At 50.1% G+C, this 18,607-nt stretch overlaps 2 protein-coding genes across 3 annotated transcripts; one reads left to right on the top strand and one right to left on the bottom strand.

The window, feature by feature from the left end:
• The first annotated feature begins 253 nt into the window (after window positions 1-253).
• Window positions 254-4,842, top strand: DERL3 (derlin 3). 2 transcript variants are annotated; one of them, XM_054289091.1, is made up of 7 exons: window positions 254-371; window positions 475-537; window positions 1,150-1,223; window positions 1,632-1,725; window positions 3,356-3,551; window positions 3,984-4,074; window positions 4,629-4,842. In XM_054289091.1, exons 1-7 carry the CDS (start codon window positions 279-281, stop codon window positions 4,735-4,737), a joined length of 720 nt encoding a protein of 239 aa, XP_054145066.1. In that variant the 5' UTR covers window positions 254-278; the 3' UTR covers window positions 4,738-4,842. The 2 variants fall into 2 exon arrangements, with proteins under 2 accessions (XP_054145066.1, XP_054145065.1); XM_054289090.1 differs by having other exon boundaries at window positions 472-537.
• A 2,774-nt stretch (window positions 4,843-7,616) lies between these two features.
• On the bottom strand, window positions 7,617-18,573 carry SMARCB1 (SWI/SNF related, matrix associated, actin dependent regulator of chromatin, subfamily b, member 1). Its single transcript, XM_054289089.1, has 10 exons — window positions 18,427-18,573; window positions 16,754-16,865; window positions 16,099-16,128; window positions 15,487-15,616; window positions 14,785-14,922; window positions 14,005-14,132; window positions 13,361-13,527; window positions 12,744-12,934; window positions 8,894-9,025; window positions 7,617-7,983 (listed from the first exon to the last, which is right to left on the bottom strand). The coding sequence occupies exons 1-10, from the start codon at window positions 18,517-18,519 to the stop codon at window positions 7,944-7,946; spliced, it is 1,161 nt and encodes a 386-aa protein (XP_054145064.1). The 5' UTR covers window positions 18,520-18,573; the 3' UTR covers window positions 7,617-7,943.
• Between the last annotated feature and the right edge of the window lie 34 nt (window positions 18,574-18,607).

Genomic DNA, 18,607 nt, shown 5'->3' with positions numbered 1-18,607 from the left:
ACCCGGGTGCCCCGCCCCTCAGCCGTCCGCGCCCCGCCCGCGCCCCGCCCTCTCCCTGCCCGTGCCCCGCCTGCTCCCGGCGCTGCCCTGCCGCGGGGCGGGGCCGCTCCGGGTTGGCGGCGGCCGCGGGCCGGGGCCATGAGGCGCGCTCCCATTGGCTGACGCGCGCCGCCTGTCGCGCGGGGATTGGCCGGGCGCTCCCCGCGGGGGCGGGGCGTGCGGCGGCGCGGCGGGGGGGCGTTAAAGGCGCCGCGTCGGGCGGGCGGAGCGGCGCGGCCATGGCGTACCAGGGCTTCGCGCAGGAGTACCTGGGCATGCCGGCCGTGACCCGCGCCTACACCACCGCCTGCGTGCTCACCACCGCCGCCGTGGTGAGCGGGGGCCGCGCCGGGGGGCGGGGGGCCGCGGGGCGGGGGCCGGGGCTGGCCGAGGGCAGCGGGTGATGGCAGCTGCTCTGCCTGTCTCCCACAGCAGCTGGAGTTCATCACCCCCTTCCAGCTGTACTTCAACCCCGACCTCATCTTCAGGAAGTTCCAGGTGAGGCCTCGCTCGGGCTGTGGGCCCGCTGTGGCTGTGCCCGCGGGGGCCCGGGTGTCCCGCTCGCAGGGGGGCCGGGCACTGCTGTGTCATCCCCGGGGCTCCTGTCCCCCTGCCCCGGCCTTCCCCGAGCGCTGCGGGCCGGGCCAGCCACACAGCGTCCCCTCCTGTCACGGGCACCTGCGTGGGGACAGCTCCTTCCAGCCCTTCCCTGCCACACACCACCTTGGCTTTCCCTTGGCTCAAACCCTATCTCTTCCCCCTCTGTTACAGCGTGTGCTGTTGGGCTGGTTGGAGAGGGCTTTATTGTAGAGAGGCATGAAAAGTAATTAATTTGGCTCTGAGTGCTGAATTGTGGCTGTTTGACCTCTCTAGAAAAGTAGAGAAATCTTCTTTTCCATGCCTGGAAAGGTGAGACACTGATGTACCAGGGTACCATGTGAGGAGGTCCCACTGGAGGGTGGAGCAGCTGTCTGGTGTCCTGGGGCAGTTCTGAGGGACAGGTGCATGTCTGAGCATTCATTCCCTGTGGGCAGTGTGATGGGCTGCTCTGTGTGGTGAGGAGAGACCTCTGTCCACCTCCTTTTCTCTCTCCTCTCTCTTCTCTTTCAGATATGGAGGCTGATCACCAACTTCCTCTTTTTTGGGCCCCTGGGATTCAGTTTCTTTTTCAACATGATATTTCTGTATCCTTTGGTCTCAGTGAAGTTCTCTGCTCCCATTTTGGCTTAGATGCAGCTCCCCCCATCCATCTTCCTCCCTAGCATGGCTTGCCTTGGCAGCACTCTGGGGCTGTAGGTTCTTCCCTTGGCTCTTTTGAATTGAAGCCCCTCCTGCCCCTCCACCTGTGCTTGCTGCAGGGCAAAGGGAAACTGGCAGTGCTGCTGCTGTGGCTCTTGCTGGAGAGCAGTGCCCATTCCTGGGGTGAGCTCTGCTGAAGCACAGCAGGTGCCTCTCTCTGTCAGTGGGGTGCAGTGTGCACTGTTCTGCTCTGGGCTGAGCTTGCAGCAGTTCCTGGGCAGTCCTGCCGTGGGCACAGGGTGGCCAGCTGTTAATTTCCTATACTGCAACCCTCCCTTCTCTCCTGCCCTCAGGTACAGGTACTGCCGCATGCTGGAAGAAGGCTCCTTCCGAGGAAGGACGGCTGACTTTGTCTTCATGTTCCTCTTTGGAGGGTTTCTCATGACAGTATCCTTTTGGGCTGGATGAGGCTCCTTGGTGTCTCTGACATGCTGTGGATAGTGTAGGGCTTGTCTGCTACCTCTGTGTCAGGTGTGCTGTGGTCTTGGTGCTTAATTAATTGTTCTACCAATGTAAGGTCTATCCCAGTAGGAGTAGGTGACAGTCTGTGACACATTGTGTCATTGGTTTTAATCAACTGGTGGGATGTCACTGGGGCCCAGTATGAAAAATCACACTTGATAATCTTAACAAAATTACAAATACAAAAATTAGAATGATTTCTGCTAGACAAAATAACATCATTGCTATCAATTTTTACAGCAGCACAAGCAGTTCTCAGGCACACACAGCCTTTACAAGTACATACGAGCAGAGTTTTCTGATCAGTGACTGGATGAATTTCAAGTGGCAAATGCTCTGTTCAGTGTGTACACACACATCTTAGGCATTACCAGTATTGCTTTCACAAATACCTGCTGAGCAGCACAGCTGCTTCATGAACCTTCCTGGTGCCCCAGGGCAGAGGGCCTTGTGCTCTGAGAGCTGGGAGAGCTCTGCTGAGCAGGTGCTGCAGGGACACTTCTGGCTCCATGGCACAGCTTGTGCTCCTTATCTTTGCCACCCTTGGCTTGGCCAGTGTGCCTGGAGGAGAGGAAGCTGCCTGAGGTTGTGCTGGAGCCCCTGGCAGGGGCTGGGCTGCCTCATCCCTGAGGGACACGTGGCAGAGCTCAGCCTGAGAGGCAGCCACGTGTTCTGCTGCAAGGACTGTCCAGCTGTGCCAGGGCCACTGACTGAGCTCTGGGGAGTGCAGCATGGCTGGGACTGCGTGAGGCTGGCTCAGGACAGGGGCAGGAACGTGGAGCCCTGAGGACAAGGAGTGGGGTCCCACATACTCAGCACATGTGAGCCCAGAGCTTGCAGCCTGCCAGTAAATGGAGTACCATCACACAAGTTCTTTTCACAACACAGTAATCTGATGGTGAAATTTATTTCCCTCCCAAGCACAAACCTTCTCTGAATATCTTCTGCTGTCTTATGCAGATGGCTCAGAGCCCTGCTGTCCCCACAGAGCTCTGCACGAAGCTCTGTGAGAATCCAGGTGGCTGCAGCAGCCACGTGCTTGGCCAGATGTGGATTTGGAGTCCAACTACAACAAGGGCAGAGGAAATTTTTGCCTTTCTCTGTCTCCTTGTGCTCTGAAGAAGAGGAATGTGAATTCCAAGAACAATCTCACTGCTGAACTTCTTCTGTAGAAGGCAGATACTGGATGTGAGCTAGCTGTTGAGATATGCCACTGTCCCAAGTGCTGTAGGAATGTGAAAGCCCTTCTTTGAATGTCATTTTGATGTTCATTTTGCAAAGGGGACTATAGAGCTCTCTGGTCTCTGGTGGTTGTAGACATCAGATTAAGGAGTGAGCAGTGTGCATGTGAACTTGTTCTGGGGTGGCATGGAGGGAGATGTGTGGGGACAGTGGTGGTCAGTAAATCTCAGCCAGGAAAGGTTTGGTGACATGAGCAATGTCTGGGAATGCTGAGCAGCTGTCTCTGGTTTGGGTTTCCTGTCCCAAAGCACACTGTGCTGCCTGGAGGTGTGCACAGGGTGGGGAGGTTTTTCCTTGACTCGGTAGTTCCCAGCTGTTTGGACTCTTTGCCAGCCTGTTTTTCCTGGGCCAGGCTTTCACCATCATGCTGGTGTACGTGTGGAGCCGCAGGAACCCCTACATCCGCATGAACTTCTTTGGCCTTCTCAACTTCCAAGCCCCCTTCCTGCCCTGGGTCCTGATGGGGTTCTCTCTGCTCCTGGGCAACTCCATCATCATTGATCTGCTGGGTGAGTCAGAGCTGCTGGGGGATGCCAACAAGGCCACCTTGCAGCCTCAGTGGTCAGTCCTCATTGGTGCTGCTGGGACGCTGGCACCTCCTCTTGGTTCCAGCTGAGCTGAGATGTTGGGTTTCCTAAGTGAGCTGCCTGGGTTTCTGGAGGGCTGGGCTTTTGCTTGTGACCTGCTTTTTGCTGTGTGTGTCTGTGGTGGTAGAAGCTGGGTATGGTGAGCTCTGACACTGCTGTGTGTGGTCTCCTGGGTGAGTGATGCTGCCCTCAGGCTCATGGGCTCCCTGCCTGCTGATCACAGCAGCCTGCAGCATCCCTGGCTCTGGAGGGAGCTGGGTTTGGGCACAGCTGGGGGATTCTTAGCCCAGCAGCTCTGGTTCAGCTGGCAAAGGAGTTGCTGTTTTGCCTGACCTTGGTGGCATCTCTCCCCAGGCATTGCAGTGGGTCATATCTATTATTTCTTGGAAGATGTTTTCCCCAATCAGCCTGGAGGAAAGAAGCTGCTGTTAACCCCGAGCTTTCTGTAAGTAAAGTTGATTCTTTGTGGCCTTTACTGTGGGCTTTCCCAACCTGATCACTTCCAGAGCAAACTGTGACCATAAGAGGCAACTGCCTGCTGCCAGCACCTCAGCTCCACAGGTATTGGAGTTAAATACCATCACACTGCAATACACAGGTCATGGATTGCTGCATTATTTGCACATTATATACACCTGTACAGGGCCCATGCAGCAGCAGCTGCTACCTTCAGCTTACTAGTAGAACTAGAGTCTGCTTACTGCTTGTGGAAATGCTGGATGGAGGCAGGACTTTTTTTGCTGTATTTTCATAGTTTAAGAAAGCAGAATTTGTTCTGCTTTGTGACAATCAGCTCTGACCTGGTGATCAGGAAGGAGGCACTGCCATCACTGTGTGTTGAGCTGAGCAAAAGAATGGTTGGTGATGGTGCAATGGGCTGGTGGCTGTGGCTGACAGCCAAGCCCCACAGAGGGCCAGGGTGTTCCTAGGAGGGCTGGGGGTTTGGCAGCCTCAGCTGAGTCTCCTAACCTGCCTGCTGGATGGCATGTCCCTTGCCAGGAAGATGGTTTTTGACACACCTGAAGAGGATCCCAATTACAACCCTCTCCCTGAGGATCGCCCAGAACACCAGCCTAGAGACCAGCACGAGCAGCAGCATCCACAGTAGCATGGGGGACTTCTTCATGTGGCCAGACTCCTCCCTGCTGGCTGGACTTTGGCTGGGGCCCAGAGATCCTTCTGGAAAAACAGAGTTGCCATTCCGATGTGTCGTGTGTTTGTGTGGGTAACCCATCCTCCCCCTGTACAAAGTGGAGCTTTGCACACAAGAACTCCTGAATGCTTACAGAGGTGTTCTAGGGCCAGGGCTGAAGCTGTGCTGGCTCCTCAGTTCCCTGGTGTGGAATAACTATCAATTGGGTGTTAAACCAGTTCTTCCTTCTGCTCTCAATGACTTGCTGTGTGCTAGGTCACTCTTGCCCTCTGTACAAAGGTGCACCTGGCCCTCACTGCTGTGAGACCTCTTTGTGGGCTTTCAATGAAGTAGTTCTGTACCATGGTAGAATGCAGCTCAGCCTCTTTCTTTCCTTTATGTCCCCCACTCCTTTTCTGGTGGTTGTTTCCAAAGAGTCTTTACATTAAAGTCTTTATTTTTCACTTGTGTGTCCATTTCTGCCAGGGGCAGAGGCAGCAATTCATCAGGAATTTGCTCATAACTGCCAGGTTTGGGATTTTCTTTTCTGGTGGGCAAGGCTGGAAGATGTCCTTTCCCTCTTCTCTCAGCAGGGCTGCAGAGCATGAGGAGTGTGGGGGATGTCTAATTGGATAAAGGGGTGCCTGGGAAAGGACAAGGGATTGAGCTGGACACTTGATCCAGGCAGTGGCTGGAAGCAGCACTTGACACTGGCAATAAAAACTGTCTGCACCTGCAGTATAATTCCACTGTTGTTGAATTTTTTAGTTCTGAAACTTAAACATCTGAGTTTCAGGGGAAAATGAGAAAAGCTCATCCCTACCCTGCCACCTGTATGAAATGGATCTGATCACTCTTGCTAGCACAGTACCCCCTGTGCTTGTACCCAGCCTCAAAGGAGTCTGCACACATGGTATCCTACAGCAGCTCACTCCTCTCCGTGCTGGCTGCTCAGAGCTGCAAACCACCACCAAACCATGAAATGGGAGTAACCAGCATCTGATTGAGCACACTCACAAACCCCCACGCACACCAACTCCCCCTGCCCTGTGCTCTTCCAATAAAACACTTCATCAAAAATCAGACCTGATTTGAACACGCTCTTGCTGTACTTATCCTTCCCTCTCTAAGAGGCTGAGAGACCTGTACAGGTGGTAATTTGTTCTAAAGATACAGGGGCACTAAGGGTAATGATAACAGACCTGGGGTTTCAGTCCCTAGAAAGAGTTTCAGTCCCTAGGAGTTTGTCTTTGAAGTCTTCAGATGTTCTGGTTTAAATTGCCTGAGATGGGGCTTTGAAATGTAACAGTTGGGCTATTCCTTTAGGTGGGGTACCAGACTAACCCAAGGAATTGTGATTGCAGAGCAAGAAAGCTGCTCCTGGCTGGTCCCCAGTAGTCCTAGTGCTACACAAAGAAAACTGGCTGAAGTTCCCATCTTGCTGGCCTTGGTCCCTTGACTGTCCTGCTGTGTCCCTGCTGCTTCAAGGAACAATCTGTACAACCTCTCTGGCCTTGAGAAGCAGAGAGGTGCTGCAATCCTTGTGTGCCTGCACCTCATTGTGAACTTGGGGATTAGTAATCACAAACTTCACAGCAATTAAAAAACTGCAGCACGGATTTGAACTGCTAATTTACAGCAGTTTCACACATATTTTAGTCCAATTCCCTGAAGAGGCTGCTGGCAACAGTCCCCAGTCATGTAACAAAGGAAGGCTCAAGTGTTCTCAAGAAGGCTCTGAGTTTTTATGTCCATGAGCCAAAACATGTTTTACATGGGAGGCTAAGATGCAGCAGCAATCCCAGCCAGGGTTTTTCTTCCTTGCTCAAATCACCTTTCAACCTCTCTAATATGAAGTCATGCATGGAGTACCACTCTGGCACAGGAGCCTAGGATAAGACTGAATAATATGATTACTAAATTGCAAGTTTTCAGTTTCTGCAGACTAACATCTGGAAAAAGTTCCCTCCCACCCAGGAATCAGAACTCTGTTATTACTCAAGTCTAAACAAGATAAATTAAGACCAGAAAGTGTTTTTTGACTGTGCTAGCAGGGTGGGTGGATCAGCAAGGATCATAAAACCTATGGCTTTATCATAAAGGCTTGAACATGACTGTCAGGCTGCCAGCAAAATCTGCCTTGCTTGCAAGACTCATCAGTTCTGGCAGTGAATGCTAGGAACTCTATCAAAGAGATGGGGTACCTCAACAGCAAGACAGATTCTAATTAGTTTGTAAGCAAGCTTGGATTTTTCTTTAAATCTTACTTCAATGGATTTTGTTTTTAAACTCCCTAGAGAAAGACAGCTTGTTTCTTGGGTTGCAAAGTCCTGACACTGCAGTGCTAAGGGCATTCATGACACCCACTTTGCTTTGAGTGCTCTGTGCAGTGCACCTGGCAGTGTTTGTGCTGCAGAGGAGTTTCAGTCCCAGTGACTGGAGGCTTTACCTGCTGTACCAGTGCAGAGCCTGTGCTGTTTCCAGTCTTCCTTCACAAAAAACAGGGCTGACCACACACCAGGCTGACATCTGACAGAAATGACTCTCGAGTCTGTGATATCAGTTAAACTATTTTACCTTGTTGAGTAAACCAGCTGAACACCTCCCCGAGGTCATTACAGACTGTGCCAAGCCTGGTAACAGACCAATCCTTAGAGAATTGTTTGCTGCTGCTATTTCTAAATCTCCTCCTCACTCTCCCCTGCACCAAAAGGTTTTGTGCTGTTGTACCTGTTGAAGTAAAGCACCCAGGAAAAGCGAATGCATGTGAGTGTTCAGAATTAATATGTCACCCTCAGTTACCAGCACACAACATGGTAACATTCACTGTCCATGCAAACTGACTGAACTCAGCCTACATTGTATGCATTCCTTTTATTTAAAAAGTTGTCCTAGGAGTGCACATTGCACCTATACAAAAGAATCTTCCCACTGTCCACACACAGGTATAGAAGGGCTCCAACACCAGCCACAGGTCCCAGCTGGGTGGCGCTGCTCGCTCAGCGCTCTCGGGACGTGGCACTGGGGTGGAGGGGGCAGAAGTCAGCAGTACTGGGAACTCGTGGCAAGTGGAATGTGTGTCCCCTTCAGAGACAGAAAGACCCCTGCCAATTCTAGATCCATCTGGGGAGAGGAATAGGGCTAAAGTCTGTAGGAAGAGCACCAGTGTCACAACAGGAGGGTTACCAGGCTGGAGCAGTATTGGCCAAACGTCTCATGCGCCTGAGGGAGAGAGAGAGGTACAGTGAGTGCATGTTACACACATGGCAGCCTGACCAAAACCAGTGCTTCTGGGGAGGCTGCACAGCTTTCTAGACAGGCTTATTCCCAGACAGAACTCCCCAGTCACCTGAGAGTGCCCCAGTGATAAGGCAAGGACACTATTTTCACTAACAGCTGCTAGGGCACTTTTCTCATTAACTTGGATTGAACTGACTGCTACTGTAAACTCTTCAGTCACCCACAGCTGATACACAAAATGACTGTGCTACTGTTAATCAGCAGTTAAAAAAACATCCTGGGAAAGAGCTGAGCCAGTATATTTACTGTTTCCACAATGTATCTTTTGGAGAGATACAAGCCATTCCTTCATATCTGCCAGGAAGAATTTCATCAAGTAGGTGCAAGCTCTCAACTGCTTGTCAAACATCACTTTGCAGGTGAGCAGAGCTTCTCCTGGATTCACACAGTGCTCCCTGTGCTGGCAAACAGGCTGGCATCACTCAGGCTAGAGCTGGGAGCTTGCCCATTGCTACATCAAATTGAACTTTACACTACATAAAAGGAAGCTTTGTGGCAGGATTCTTGGGAGCATGACAGTGCATGAAACTCCAATATGTTCGATTCATGCCTTCCTATACAAACAACTCCCCTGGACAAGCAAAGAGCCCAAGGAAAAGAAAAAATAGGTTAAAAAAAAAGGAAACTTCCTTCAAGCAGGAGATGGTAGAGCAGACATTTCAATGTTTGTGGAGGAAGGTGATGACAGCTGAATACCCTGAAGCTAAAGCTTCTGTTGCGAGCAAGGCTGACATCCTGCCAGTTAGCTCTCAGTAGGGAAAGACAAACATCCCAGCTTGGAGCTTCTGTCCAAGGGACAGGCCAAGAGAAGTGTCCAAAGCAGTGGCAGTACCTTGTGTTCCTGTCCTGGTCTCTGATCTTCTTCTCCATCTCAGCGTCTGTGAGGGTTTCCAGGAGAGGGCACCACTGGTCAGCGTCCCCCGTGTTGCGAATCGCGATCTCCACGGTGGGCAGAGGGTTCTCACTGCAGGGCACAGGGCAACAAAACAACACCCATCAGTGGGCACAGAGCTCCCCCTGGGTTACCAGCCCAGGGACAAGCACAGGGACAACACAGCATCATTCAGCATTTCTTCTTTGCTCTGCTTAGTACACAGTCTAATTCCCTGAAGTTCACCACAGGCTCCTGGTTCCACCCTTGTGGAGCCTGGAGTTCCTGGGAAAGCTACACCCATCTCCAGCCACCACTGCAGAGGGATTTGTGCTGGACCTGCAATTCTTTCCCATCCAGGCTGGCAGGGATGTGACAACCCCAAAAGGCACAGCTCCTCCCAGTCCCTCACTCCTGGGAATGCTTCTCCCAGCAGAGCCCAGGAGCTGCGACTGTTCCCAGGGCTCCCTGTCCAGCCTGGCTGTGCTGCAGCTCTCACTTCCTAGCTGTGGTTTGCCTAGCACACCCCTGACAGCTCTTCCCTGGCAAAAATCTGCCTTTCTTGGGAGCCTGACACAGGAAAGAGCAGTCTTTTAGGACCCTGTAGCTAACAAGCAATGAAACACCAGGCTGTGCCCCAAATCACAAGATCTGTTCCTCAGAGACTCCTCTGCCCTGACCAGCTGTATTATCACATGCACAAAATATTTACTGCCTCGCTAGCTGCTTTTCAGTAAAAGTCAACAGGAATTGACCAAGAGTAGCTTCCCAAATATTGACAGTGGAGCTGGAAGCCCAGCATAAATATAGAGGAGCCTTGGAATGTAAATGTTTGCTTTGAATTCTCCAAAGTGCCTCAGCCTGAGCTGCACAAGTGTGTGTGTGTGAGAGAGGAGCCCTGGGACAGGTGTGCACACACATCCTGCCCCCTCCCCAGGGACGTGCACCCCTACACAGGATTTCAGCCCTCTCACTCCCTCAGGAAAGAACTCAAATGCTAATCATCATGGGAACCCACAACATCTGCATCAAAGCTAATAATCTAAAATAACAAGTCTTCAAAGTAATTCTACCATGAAAAAATAATCCAGGCCTTTTGGTATCTGATCCAGGGAGGAAGCTTTAATCAAATCTACTTCCAGTACTGCTGCCATCCACTAAACAACACTTAAACCCAGGAATTTCATCTTAGTCCTAGATTGCCACACATTCCAGGCAAAATTAGATATTAACTGGGGTTTTGTTAGTGATAACATGATCTCTGCCTCACTAAGCTTAACACTGAGCATTCACTGAATTCAACAGGGGATGGAAAGCTGGACTCATGCATAACCTAACTGCAAGGCAACTCAGACACCACATCGAGAGAAACTGAAAAATCCTTCCTCATCTCCCAACCTCTACACTAAGACAGCTCCTCCTCCATTGTTTTCCCTGATGAAGAGGAAAGTGCTGCTGCCAGGAAAGGCTGAAAGGCACTGTCAGCTGCAGGGGTCCCAGAAGAGCAGGGCACTGCCTCTGCTCAGGCTCCTGGCCTCAGGCAGTGCCAGGGGCACACCAACAAAGCAGGGAGATGTCACTTTTGGAAAGGTGACTCCTCAGGCACGAGGGTCTGGTGAGTGGGAGAACCTGTGCCATCACTCAGGTCTCAAAGGCAAACCTGGCTGTGAGGTGCTGTGTGCTGCCACCAGAAACACTCAGCACACAGGAGGGAACATCCCAGCCCACACTGCCCCTGAAAACCCCACAGGCAGCAGCAGCCACCTGTGTGCCTCCAGTCCTGCCCTGCCACTGCTCTGCAGGCTCTCCTTGTTTTGCACAGAGCAGCCCAGCTGAAAGAAGTGCCCTGGCTTTCATCAACTAAAAGACAGTTTCACCTCTCCCTCAGATGATTAAGAGACACATGACTTCTCAAAATCCCCAATCCCTTGAGATATTAAAGTTCTTTTGATACATCTAAAGCAGACCCTTTCCTTACATCAATGGAATGATTTTGGAGCAACCACAACTCCTGTGGTTTGGAAATTCAGGAACTAACCAACCACAGAACCCAAATATTATTAATCACTGTAAGGTTTCAAAAGTACTCCTTTGCTAGAAGAAAAAAGGGAAGAGGAGGACATGTTTGTACTATGACAAAAATAAATGAGGTTTCAATTAGGTGTTTTTTTCTCTCTGAACAGCTCATGTCTACGTACTTTGTTCTGGTGGGGTTCCTTTTTTAGCTTTTTGTTATCCCTCTTGCAATACTGCCACAGTGTGAAAAAGGCCTGAAATCTGCCTGTCTGAACTACCCCTAAGAGGAAGCACCCTTTGGTACCATGGCCCAACATAAGTATTTAGAGACAATAGTGAAGCTGGCATTAACATGGGCCTGGGCAGCACTGACTAAAACCTCACTTGCTGCAACTTCCAGTGACTGAGCAGAAGCAAAGGGAGAAATGAACCCCAATCCCAAGAGCCAACAATAGACAGATGACTTTCTTGGATATCTGCAGTACATGGAGAAGCAGAGGCAGGAGGGACAGACACTTCACAATTCAGACAGTGCTGCAGCACAATGTGTGTCAGGTTCTCATCTACCACCCTGCAAGTTCCCATCACTTCTGAGGAATGCCCACCCCACTGCTCTGTTGCTGTTGCTGGATGTAGTCCCAAGCCAAAACTGCAAGAACCAGTCCAAGGTTGTGGAGGGAAAGGTAGAAGGCACCTCTCACCTTCCAAGGGACATCAGCAGGATGGACACACATTGTAACAATTTAATTCAGAGTTTAATTCACATGTGCTAAAGGGTCCCTTTCCATTTTCTAATATGAATCACTCTGGGGATCACTTTAGAACCAGGCAGTTGCTGTGAAAGACTGGCAGGATAAAAACTGTACCCAGAGATCCGTGCAAGAACAACTAGGCCAGAGCAGATCAGGGTCTATCTGTCACTGAAGGCTGAGCAGACAGGAACCCTTTGGATGGAGCAGGAAGGAGCAGAGCTCATGGCAGCAGCCAGCTTCCCCACAGTCTCCAGCTCCTCTTTGCTTACTCCCACTCCAGCTACTCCCTGTCCTCTGCCTGAGGTAGGGTAGGGCTGGGCACGTTTCCCTGGGCTGCTTCCTTGAACTGACCCCTACAAACCTGGTGTCAACAGCACCACCCCCTCCTCTGCAAACACAGCATCTGCTGAACTCTTAAACTTCCCTGACTGTCACCATGACCCGAGGTCACCAGACCTCAGAGTGTACATTAAAGGACTGTCAGAGCTGCAGACTCAGCACTGTGCTGTGGATAACATCAGTGCAGGAACTCACAGAACACTGCACAGCACAACTGGAAGCCATTTAGGAGACAAATTAATGGCTGACTAATGAAACCTGACAATGCTGCATTCCAGCTGTGAGAAGGGCCTGTGATCAACCCACCTCTGACATCAGCCTGGGGAGAGAGGTATAGCTTTCATCAGCCCAAGTTCAAACAACCAAAGCTTGAAACAGTGGATGGCCCAAGTTAGGCAAAGCCAACAAAACAAAAAACGTATCTGGGGCTCATCATGACCTTACATTAGAAGAGGGACTATCCCTGTTAATTAATTCTGTCAACAGAAGCTGACATTTCATCAGTATTTGGTCCTGAAATGTATTAGACCCATCAGGAAAAGATACTTAGGCACAAGCACAAAAAATTGTTAAGATGGACAGAATGGATGCAAGCCATAAGGACTAATTTCAAACAAAGCCTTCCTAATCAGGTCAGCATTGATGCAGATGCCCATGAAGTACAAAGACCCCCAGAGCCACACAAGGAGGTGGCAGCTCAGTACCTGAAGGCATAGGTCTTCTGGTGCCAGCTCAGCTGTCCCCGGATGCTGTAGGCAATGGTTGTGACAAACTCCCCGCCCAGGCCGAGCTCTGAGCACAGCTTCAAGGCAAACTTCTCTGGTGAGTTCTCCTTCTCTGACATGTCCCACTCAAACTGGTCTACGAGGGAGATGTTTCCTACATGGATGTTCAGCTGGAGAGAAGGGAAGACACAGGTTATTTGTTTCCACTTTCACAAGGTTTGTCCAAGGTGATTGAACTGACGAGGCAGAGGCTGAGAGAACAGAGCAGTAACTCCTCCTAGTTCATCTGCAGAGTTCCTTAACTGAAGTCTTCATTTCAGTAGCATGAAGAGAACTCAGCATTGCTCACCAAGGTTCAGCTCTTCCAAAGGAAGATGGCAATGCTTTAACTAAACTATTTCACCACCTCAGAGGCTGGGCACGCAGATGTTTAATCATCTATCACCTTAGTTCTGTTCCCAATACAAAGGAAAAGGGGAATCTGGTTGGAGGACTGGAATTAAGAGCTCCTTTGTTCTTTTGTACTCTTAGTTCCCTGTAACATAACTGGAGAAAGCCAATGGTTCAGCTCTCATTCTGCTGCCTTCCTGTGTTACCTTAATAATGACTCGTTGGTCTGACTGATCCTCCAGGATGCTGTCAGTGGGGTAGGACTCGATCTGCTGCCGGATGGCAGATGCAATAGCAGGGACAAAGGTCAGAGGATTCAAATCCAGGTCATCACAAAGAATCTCCGAGAACATTTCTGGGGTCATCAGCTTTTCTGTTACAGAACAAGAATGAACACTATAAACTTCCTTAGAAATTAACGTCTGCCAGACAGAACACACAAAATCCCACAGGGCAAGGTGACAAAGGGAATTCCAAATGCATTACCTTTTAAAAGCAAAAGGGTGTTTTGTAGCAGACACACTGATACAGGGACTTCCAGCCTTCTTTACCTGCTCCATGGTAGTGGAGCCAAAGAAGCCACAGCCATTAGCCTCAGCTAACAGAGCACTCTCAGACCACTGAGCTGATGAACTGGCTCAGGAAAATCTGCCAATTAAGCTCTTCAGACTACATGTGTCCAGGAATGGCTGCAACCCATGGAAGTGGCAGAGCATTTGCTAAGGGATGCAAGCACTGAATACAGTCCAGAGTGGGAGAGCTTTAAAGCTTTGTCTGTATGGGGCAAGGGCATTTGGTGATGGACACAGCTTTACTTGTCCAGCCTCAGGAACCTCTCCTTGCTACGTACCATTCATGTTCCACGTAAATGCATCTCGGAGTTTCTGCCCATCAATTTCCATATCCAGCCTGATTGGAACCAGAACCTCTGGCTGGGATGCATTCTCATGGATCACTGCTGGGTCATGGTCATCAAAGCTGAAGTGGAGAGCAGCAACATAGTATATGCAACGAGCACATGACATATCTGGCATCCACAGAGGGAAGGCAAAATTTGTTGGAAGCAATCCCCACACTCCAACTCCCTGATCTGTACTCCTCAATGCAAGCTTACAGGGCTGTGGCAACCAATACCAGTTTATCACCTTTAATTACATCTATCATAACACACTCCTGCAAATAAAGCAAGTTTCCTAGGATTAGATTCATCTTGGTTGCCTTAAGTTTTATAATGGAAAAAACCTTAGTCATGAGCTTCAGCAGCATTTTCCACTAAACAAACTAGATCAAAGTTACTGGTACATGTCAGTGAGAAGCAGCCTGTCCTTCACAAAGAGGGGCTGCAGGCTTCTCAAATGACAACTGCTCAGCAAATCAGCAGGAAGTAGAAGGAACTCATCAGGAAAAGAATGAACCATTTTCCTGACAAAAGGAAAGCCTCCACTCTGAGCCATGGATGGCTACTGTAACACAGAGCCTCAGGACACACAATTTAACTAAGATCAATGGCCTGTAGGTCTTTTGTCAGCTGGGGATGAATCACAACATTACATGAGCTCATCAGTACTCCCCTGGCAGCATGTCATTTTGGTAGCTATTGCCACTTTCTAGAAGCAGGAGGCTGTCTTACCACAGAGGGAATGTTCTCTTCTTATCCCTGCCCATGCGGTTCCTGTTGATGGTTGTGGAGCAGGGCACGGCGTCCAGGTGATGAGAGCTGTTGGGCAGGGTTGGCACCCACTGGTTGTTCCTCTTTGCCTTCTGTTCTCTGAAGGAGACTGGATGTTAACCTGCAGGCCCTCAGCACCACTGTCATTTTAAACTTTCAGTGCTATTACAAGTTCCTGCTATTTTTTTTTATTCTGGGACCATCAACATTACTGTTCCACCAGGAATGTTTCTCTTGGAAAGCCATCCTCCAGCTCACAAATATCCATCAGATATGAATCCAGGTGCACCTCTATAAATACTAGATTCATATTTGGATTTTCTGTCTATACTTTACAGAAGGACTGCTGAGAAATGCAAGGTCCTCAAAAGGCAGTATGTGCAGAGAGCATTCTGTAAAACATCTGTTACAGATGGAATGCAGTAATTGCAAAAGAAGTTGTATCAACAAACACTTAGATTTTTCTTCCTGTTTTATGTGGGCAGTAACCCAATCCTTACACTCTGGAGATCCCCATTTGCCCAGCACTGCAAATACTGAATGCAGACTGCCAAACAAGCCCTGCACAACAGCCTGGGCTTATCGAACTCCTCGTGCTGCCTGCCTCAGCTGACACCTTCCAGACAGCTCTGTTCTGAGCCTGGCCTCACCAACACTGCTCACCTGAGGTAGGTAGGAGGTTCTGTGCTGATAGACACTGCCTTGTACTTCTCATCATTGCCATCCAAGATCTCTTCCACTTCAGAGGCCTTCAGCAGCGTCACGCTGGTGGCTAATGTTGTGTAGCCATGGTCTATTACCAGGGAAGATGGCAATAATTAACAGGGAAAGGGCTACAGAGCACTGTAGCATTAACAGGCTACATAGTGACAAACCCTCCCTGTCACTGCAGGAGGGACTAGCACAGAGATACAAGTGTCCTTTGGGCTTCATCTTCCTGTAGACATTTACAAGGCTCAGAAAACAATGCTCAATGGACTTAAAGGTCAGAAATAGTGATGTAAGGATTGATAGAAAAGCTGTTAAAGACTTGGGGAAGGGGGAGAGAGCTCAGGACAGCTCTTGCTGAATGACAGAGACCATCTGCATTGGAGAGTCCTGCTAATGTTCTGAGAAAGGAGAGCTAGCCATGGGATTGGGAGGCACAATTAGGGCGACCACAGACAGAGATCAGAGGAAGAGGATTAGACATTAATATTACTGCAATAGCACCAAAGGTCACAGTGGACATCCTCCCTCTAGCACAGCTAAGAATAACACACAGATGAGACTTACATCTTCGGGGACTGTGAGACCGCTGATTTTCTGTTGGGGGAAAAATGAAAGCAAGAGGTCAGCAGGATATTTGGAGGAAAGAGACATAAGCCCAGAGTAAACCATTCTTTTTATTATGCTTTAGTCTACAGAACATACAAGGAGTCATATCACTAAGAAATTTAACTGCTTGCTATCAGTGCCTCAACAAAAACAATACCAGTATTCTCCCTGTAGCAGTCACATCAGTAGCACCACACCACAAGTTCTGGCAGGCACAAACATCCAGTCCCTGCCAGAAGCAAAGTTAAGCAAAGATGCACATCTTCAGTGGGGCACCCTTACAACACTCCTACCTATTTGATGAGAGAAACAAAGATGCCTCTTTTAGTCTACAAAAAATCTCTTCTGAAATATGGTATTGGTTTGGAGATGTGGCTTTTGCTTTGTGATGAATGTAGCCATGATGGATGTTTCCATTTCAGAACGTTTTTGACCAGGTGTTATCTGTTGCCAGGCTGAGCCAGGAGCCACCAGTGCCACCATTGCAGGGTGCTCCGTCACCGGGGCAATCTCAAGTGATTCACAGAGCCCTCAAGGTGCACAAGCTTCTGAAAGTTTTGCAAGGCAAAAATTTTCAATAAACATTACTGGGAATGTCTACTCATCTTCTCACCATGTGAAGAGGCCACAATCTTCTTCCTTTCCTCCACGGTGGCCAGGCGCCTCCAGAGCGAGGGGTACCTCTTGTACAGGGAGCCCCGGAACATGCGCAAGTAGTTCCCCACCTGCCAGGAGAGAAGCGCACATGTGGCCTTTACTCCATTTTGGAGAGTTTCAGCAAAAGCTGGAAGAAATTCAGCTCTTTTTAGTGATAAAAAGGACCTCTCAATTGGGTGTTTTTGTGCTGCGTTTGGCATCAAATAGCATTGCCGCGGTTTTTCTGGCAATGCAGAAAACAAAATTTTTATCAGCACTTATTTCACTGGCGCTATCTCACTTCACTAGCTCCAAAAAAACTCCCATCCACTGATAATAGGAAATTTAATAGGAAAACACTCCATTCATTTGTATGTATTTTTGAACAACCCACCTCTTCTTTACTTGAGTTTCCACATCAATGTGCAAGGCTCAGTTGGAATTAAACCAAACCAGATACTCAGCTCTCTGACACATTATTTTTATTTTGAACCTCCCAGTCATCTAGACATTATTTGACTACAGCAAATGCCCAGAGACTTGTATTTTGTTTTAAACCCTTTGAACATCAAAAATATGATTGCTGCCAATAGTCCTCTTTCAGATTTACTTACCATCTGTAAAGCAGTTCTGTTCCTCCTGGCATAAGATCCTCACCTGTGCTGAAAGCTACAGCAGGCCTTGCTGACCAACACAACCATTTCTAGACTCTGAAATCAAATTTTTAGACTGCCAGGACACTGGAAGACTGCCACACAACAAGGTTTTTATTCCTTGTTTGAGAAGACTTTTTTTTTATCGTAGATTTAGCTATATATCTTTCACTCTACAGTGCTCATCAACAGACAGAAATTAATGGCAGATAAAAAAGACAACTCTTTTCCTTCTCCATGTAGCTGGTATGGCAATCTCACAGCTCACCTGACTGCAGGTACAGTTTGCTTTCAAACTCTACATTTCACATGAGAGAGTAAGGGGTGTTCAGTCCGTGCTCAACCCACAGAGCTGGCAGTTCAATTTAGCCAATAATCCCTTTTCTGCATCAAGCTGGGGGCTAGAACATTTTTTCCCGTTTTCAGCTGTTTCCCTTGTGCTACAGGGCCAGTGTTTCTTGCTTGAATGAGGCTCTTTGTCAGGGAGGCTCAACCCTTCCCAGCGCGGGCCAGCACAGTGCCAGCACAGACTCTGTGCTGCTGAAACTCTGCCCGCCGGTGTTTGCTGACCACACTGCGCACAAGGCAGAAGGAGCTGCCCTGCCTGATTTGGGTGCTGTTCCTGAGCCCTAAGGCTCCCAAAGGTGTGCGATTCGTTGCCTCGCCGCGTGTGAAATACCCCGAACCCCTCAACAACTGTTCCCAGAAATTCTCCTCGCTGATCGGGAGCGGGGCCTCAGGCTGCGATCGGGGAGGATCCGAGCGGGTCCCGGGGCCGCCCTCATGGCAGCACTGATCCCTCCCGTCCCCCCAGCACGGCCGAGGCCCTCGGGCAGCGCCCACCGGGGCACAGGGGACCCGCGGGGCTGGAAGGCCGCTCCCTCCCGCCGGGGTTCTCCTCCGCCCCTCGCCCGCCCTGAGCGCGGCTCCCGCACCCCTCGGCCCGGCCCAGCCCCCGCATTCCCCGGCGCGGGCCCGGCCCCCGCCCGGGCCGCACCTCGGAGCCGATCATGTAGAACTCGCCGTCCTCCTCCAGCTGGAACTTGACGGGCTTCTGCCCGAACGTCTTGCTCAGCGCCATCATCATCATCGCGGCGGCGGGCGGGGGACGGCGGCGGCGCCCGGAGAGCGGAGCGCGGCCCGGCGGCAGCGGCGGCGGGCGGAGCGCGGCCTACTGC

Source organism: Melozone crissalis, unplaced genomic scaffold, assembly GCF_028551555.1.
Source record: "Melozone crissalis strain CALT ecotype California unplaced genomic scaffold, PUWL_Pcris_2 ptg000063l_1, whole genome shotgun sequence".
In the NCBI taxonomy this organism is placed as follows: Eukaryota; Metazoa; Chordata; class Aves; order Passeriformes; family Passerellidae; genus Melozone; species Melozone crissalis.
Note: the sequence above shows the minus strand (reverse complement) of the source record. Positions and strands in the feature narration are given on the sequence as shown.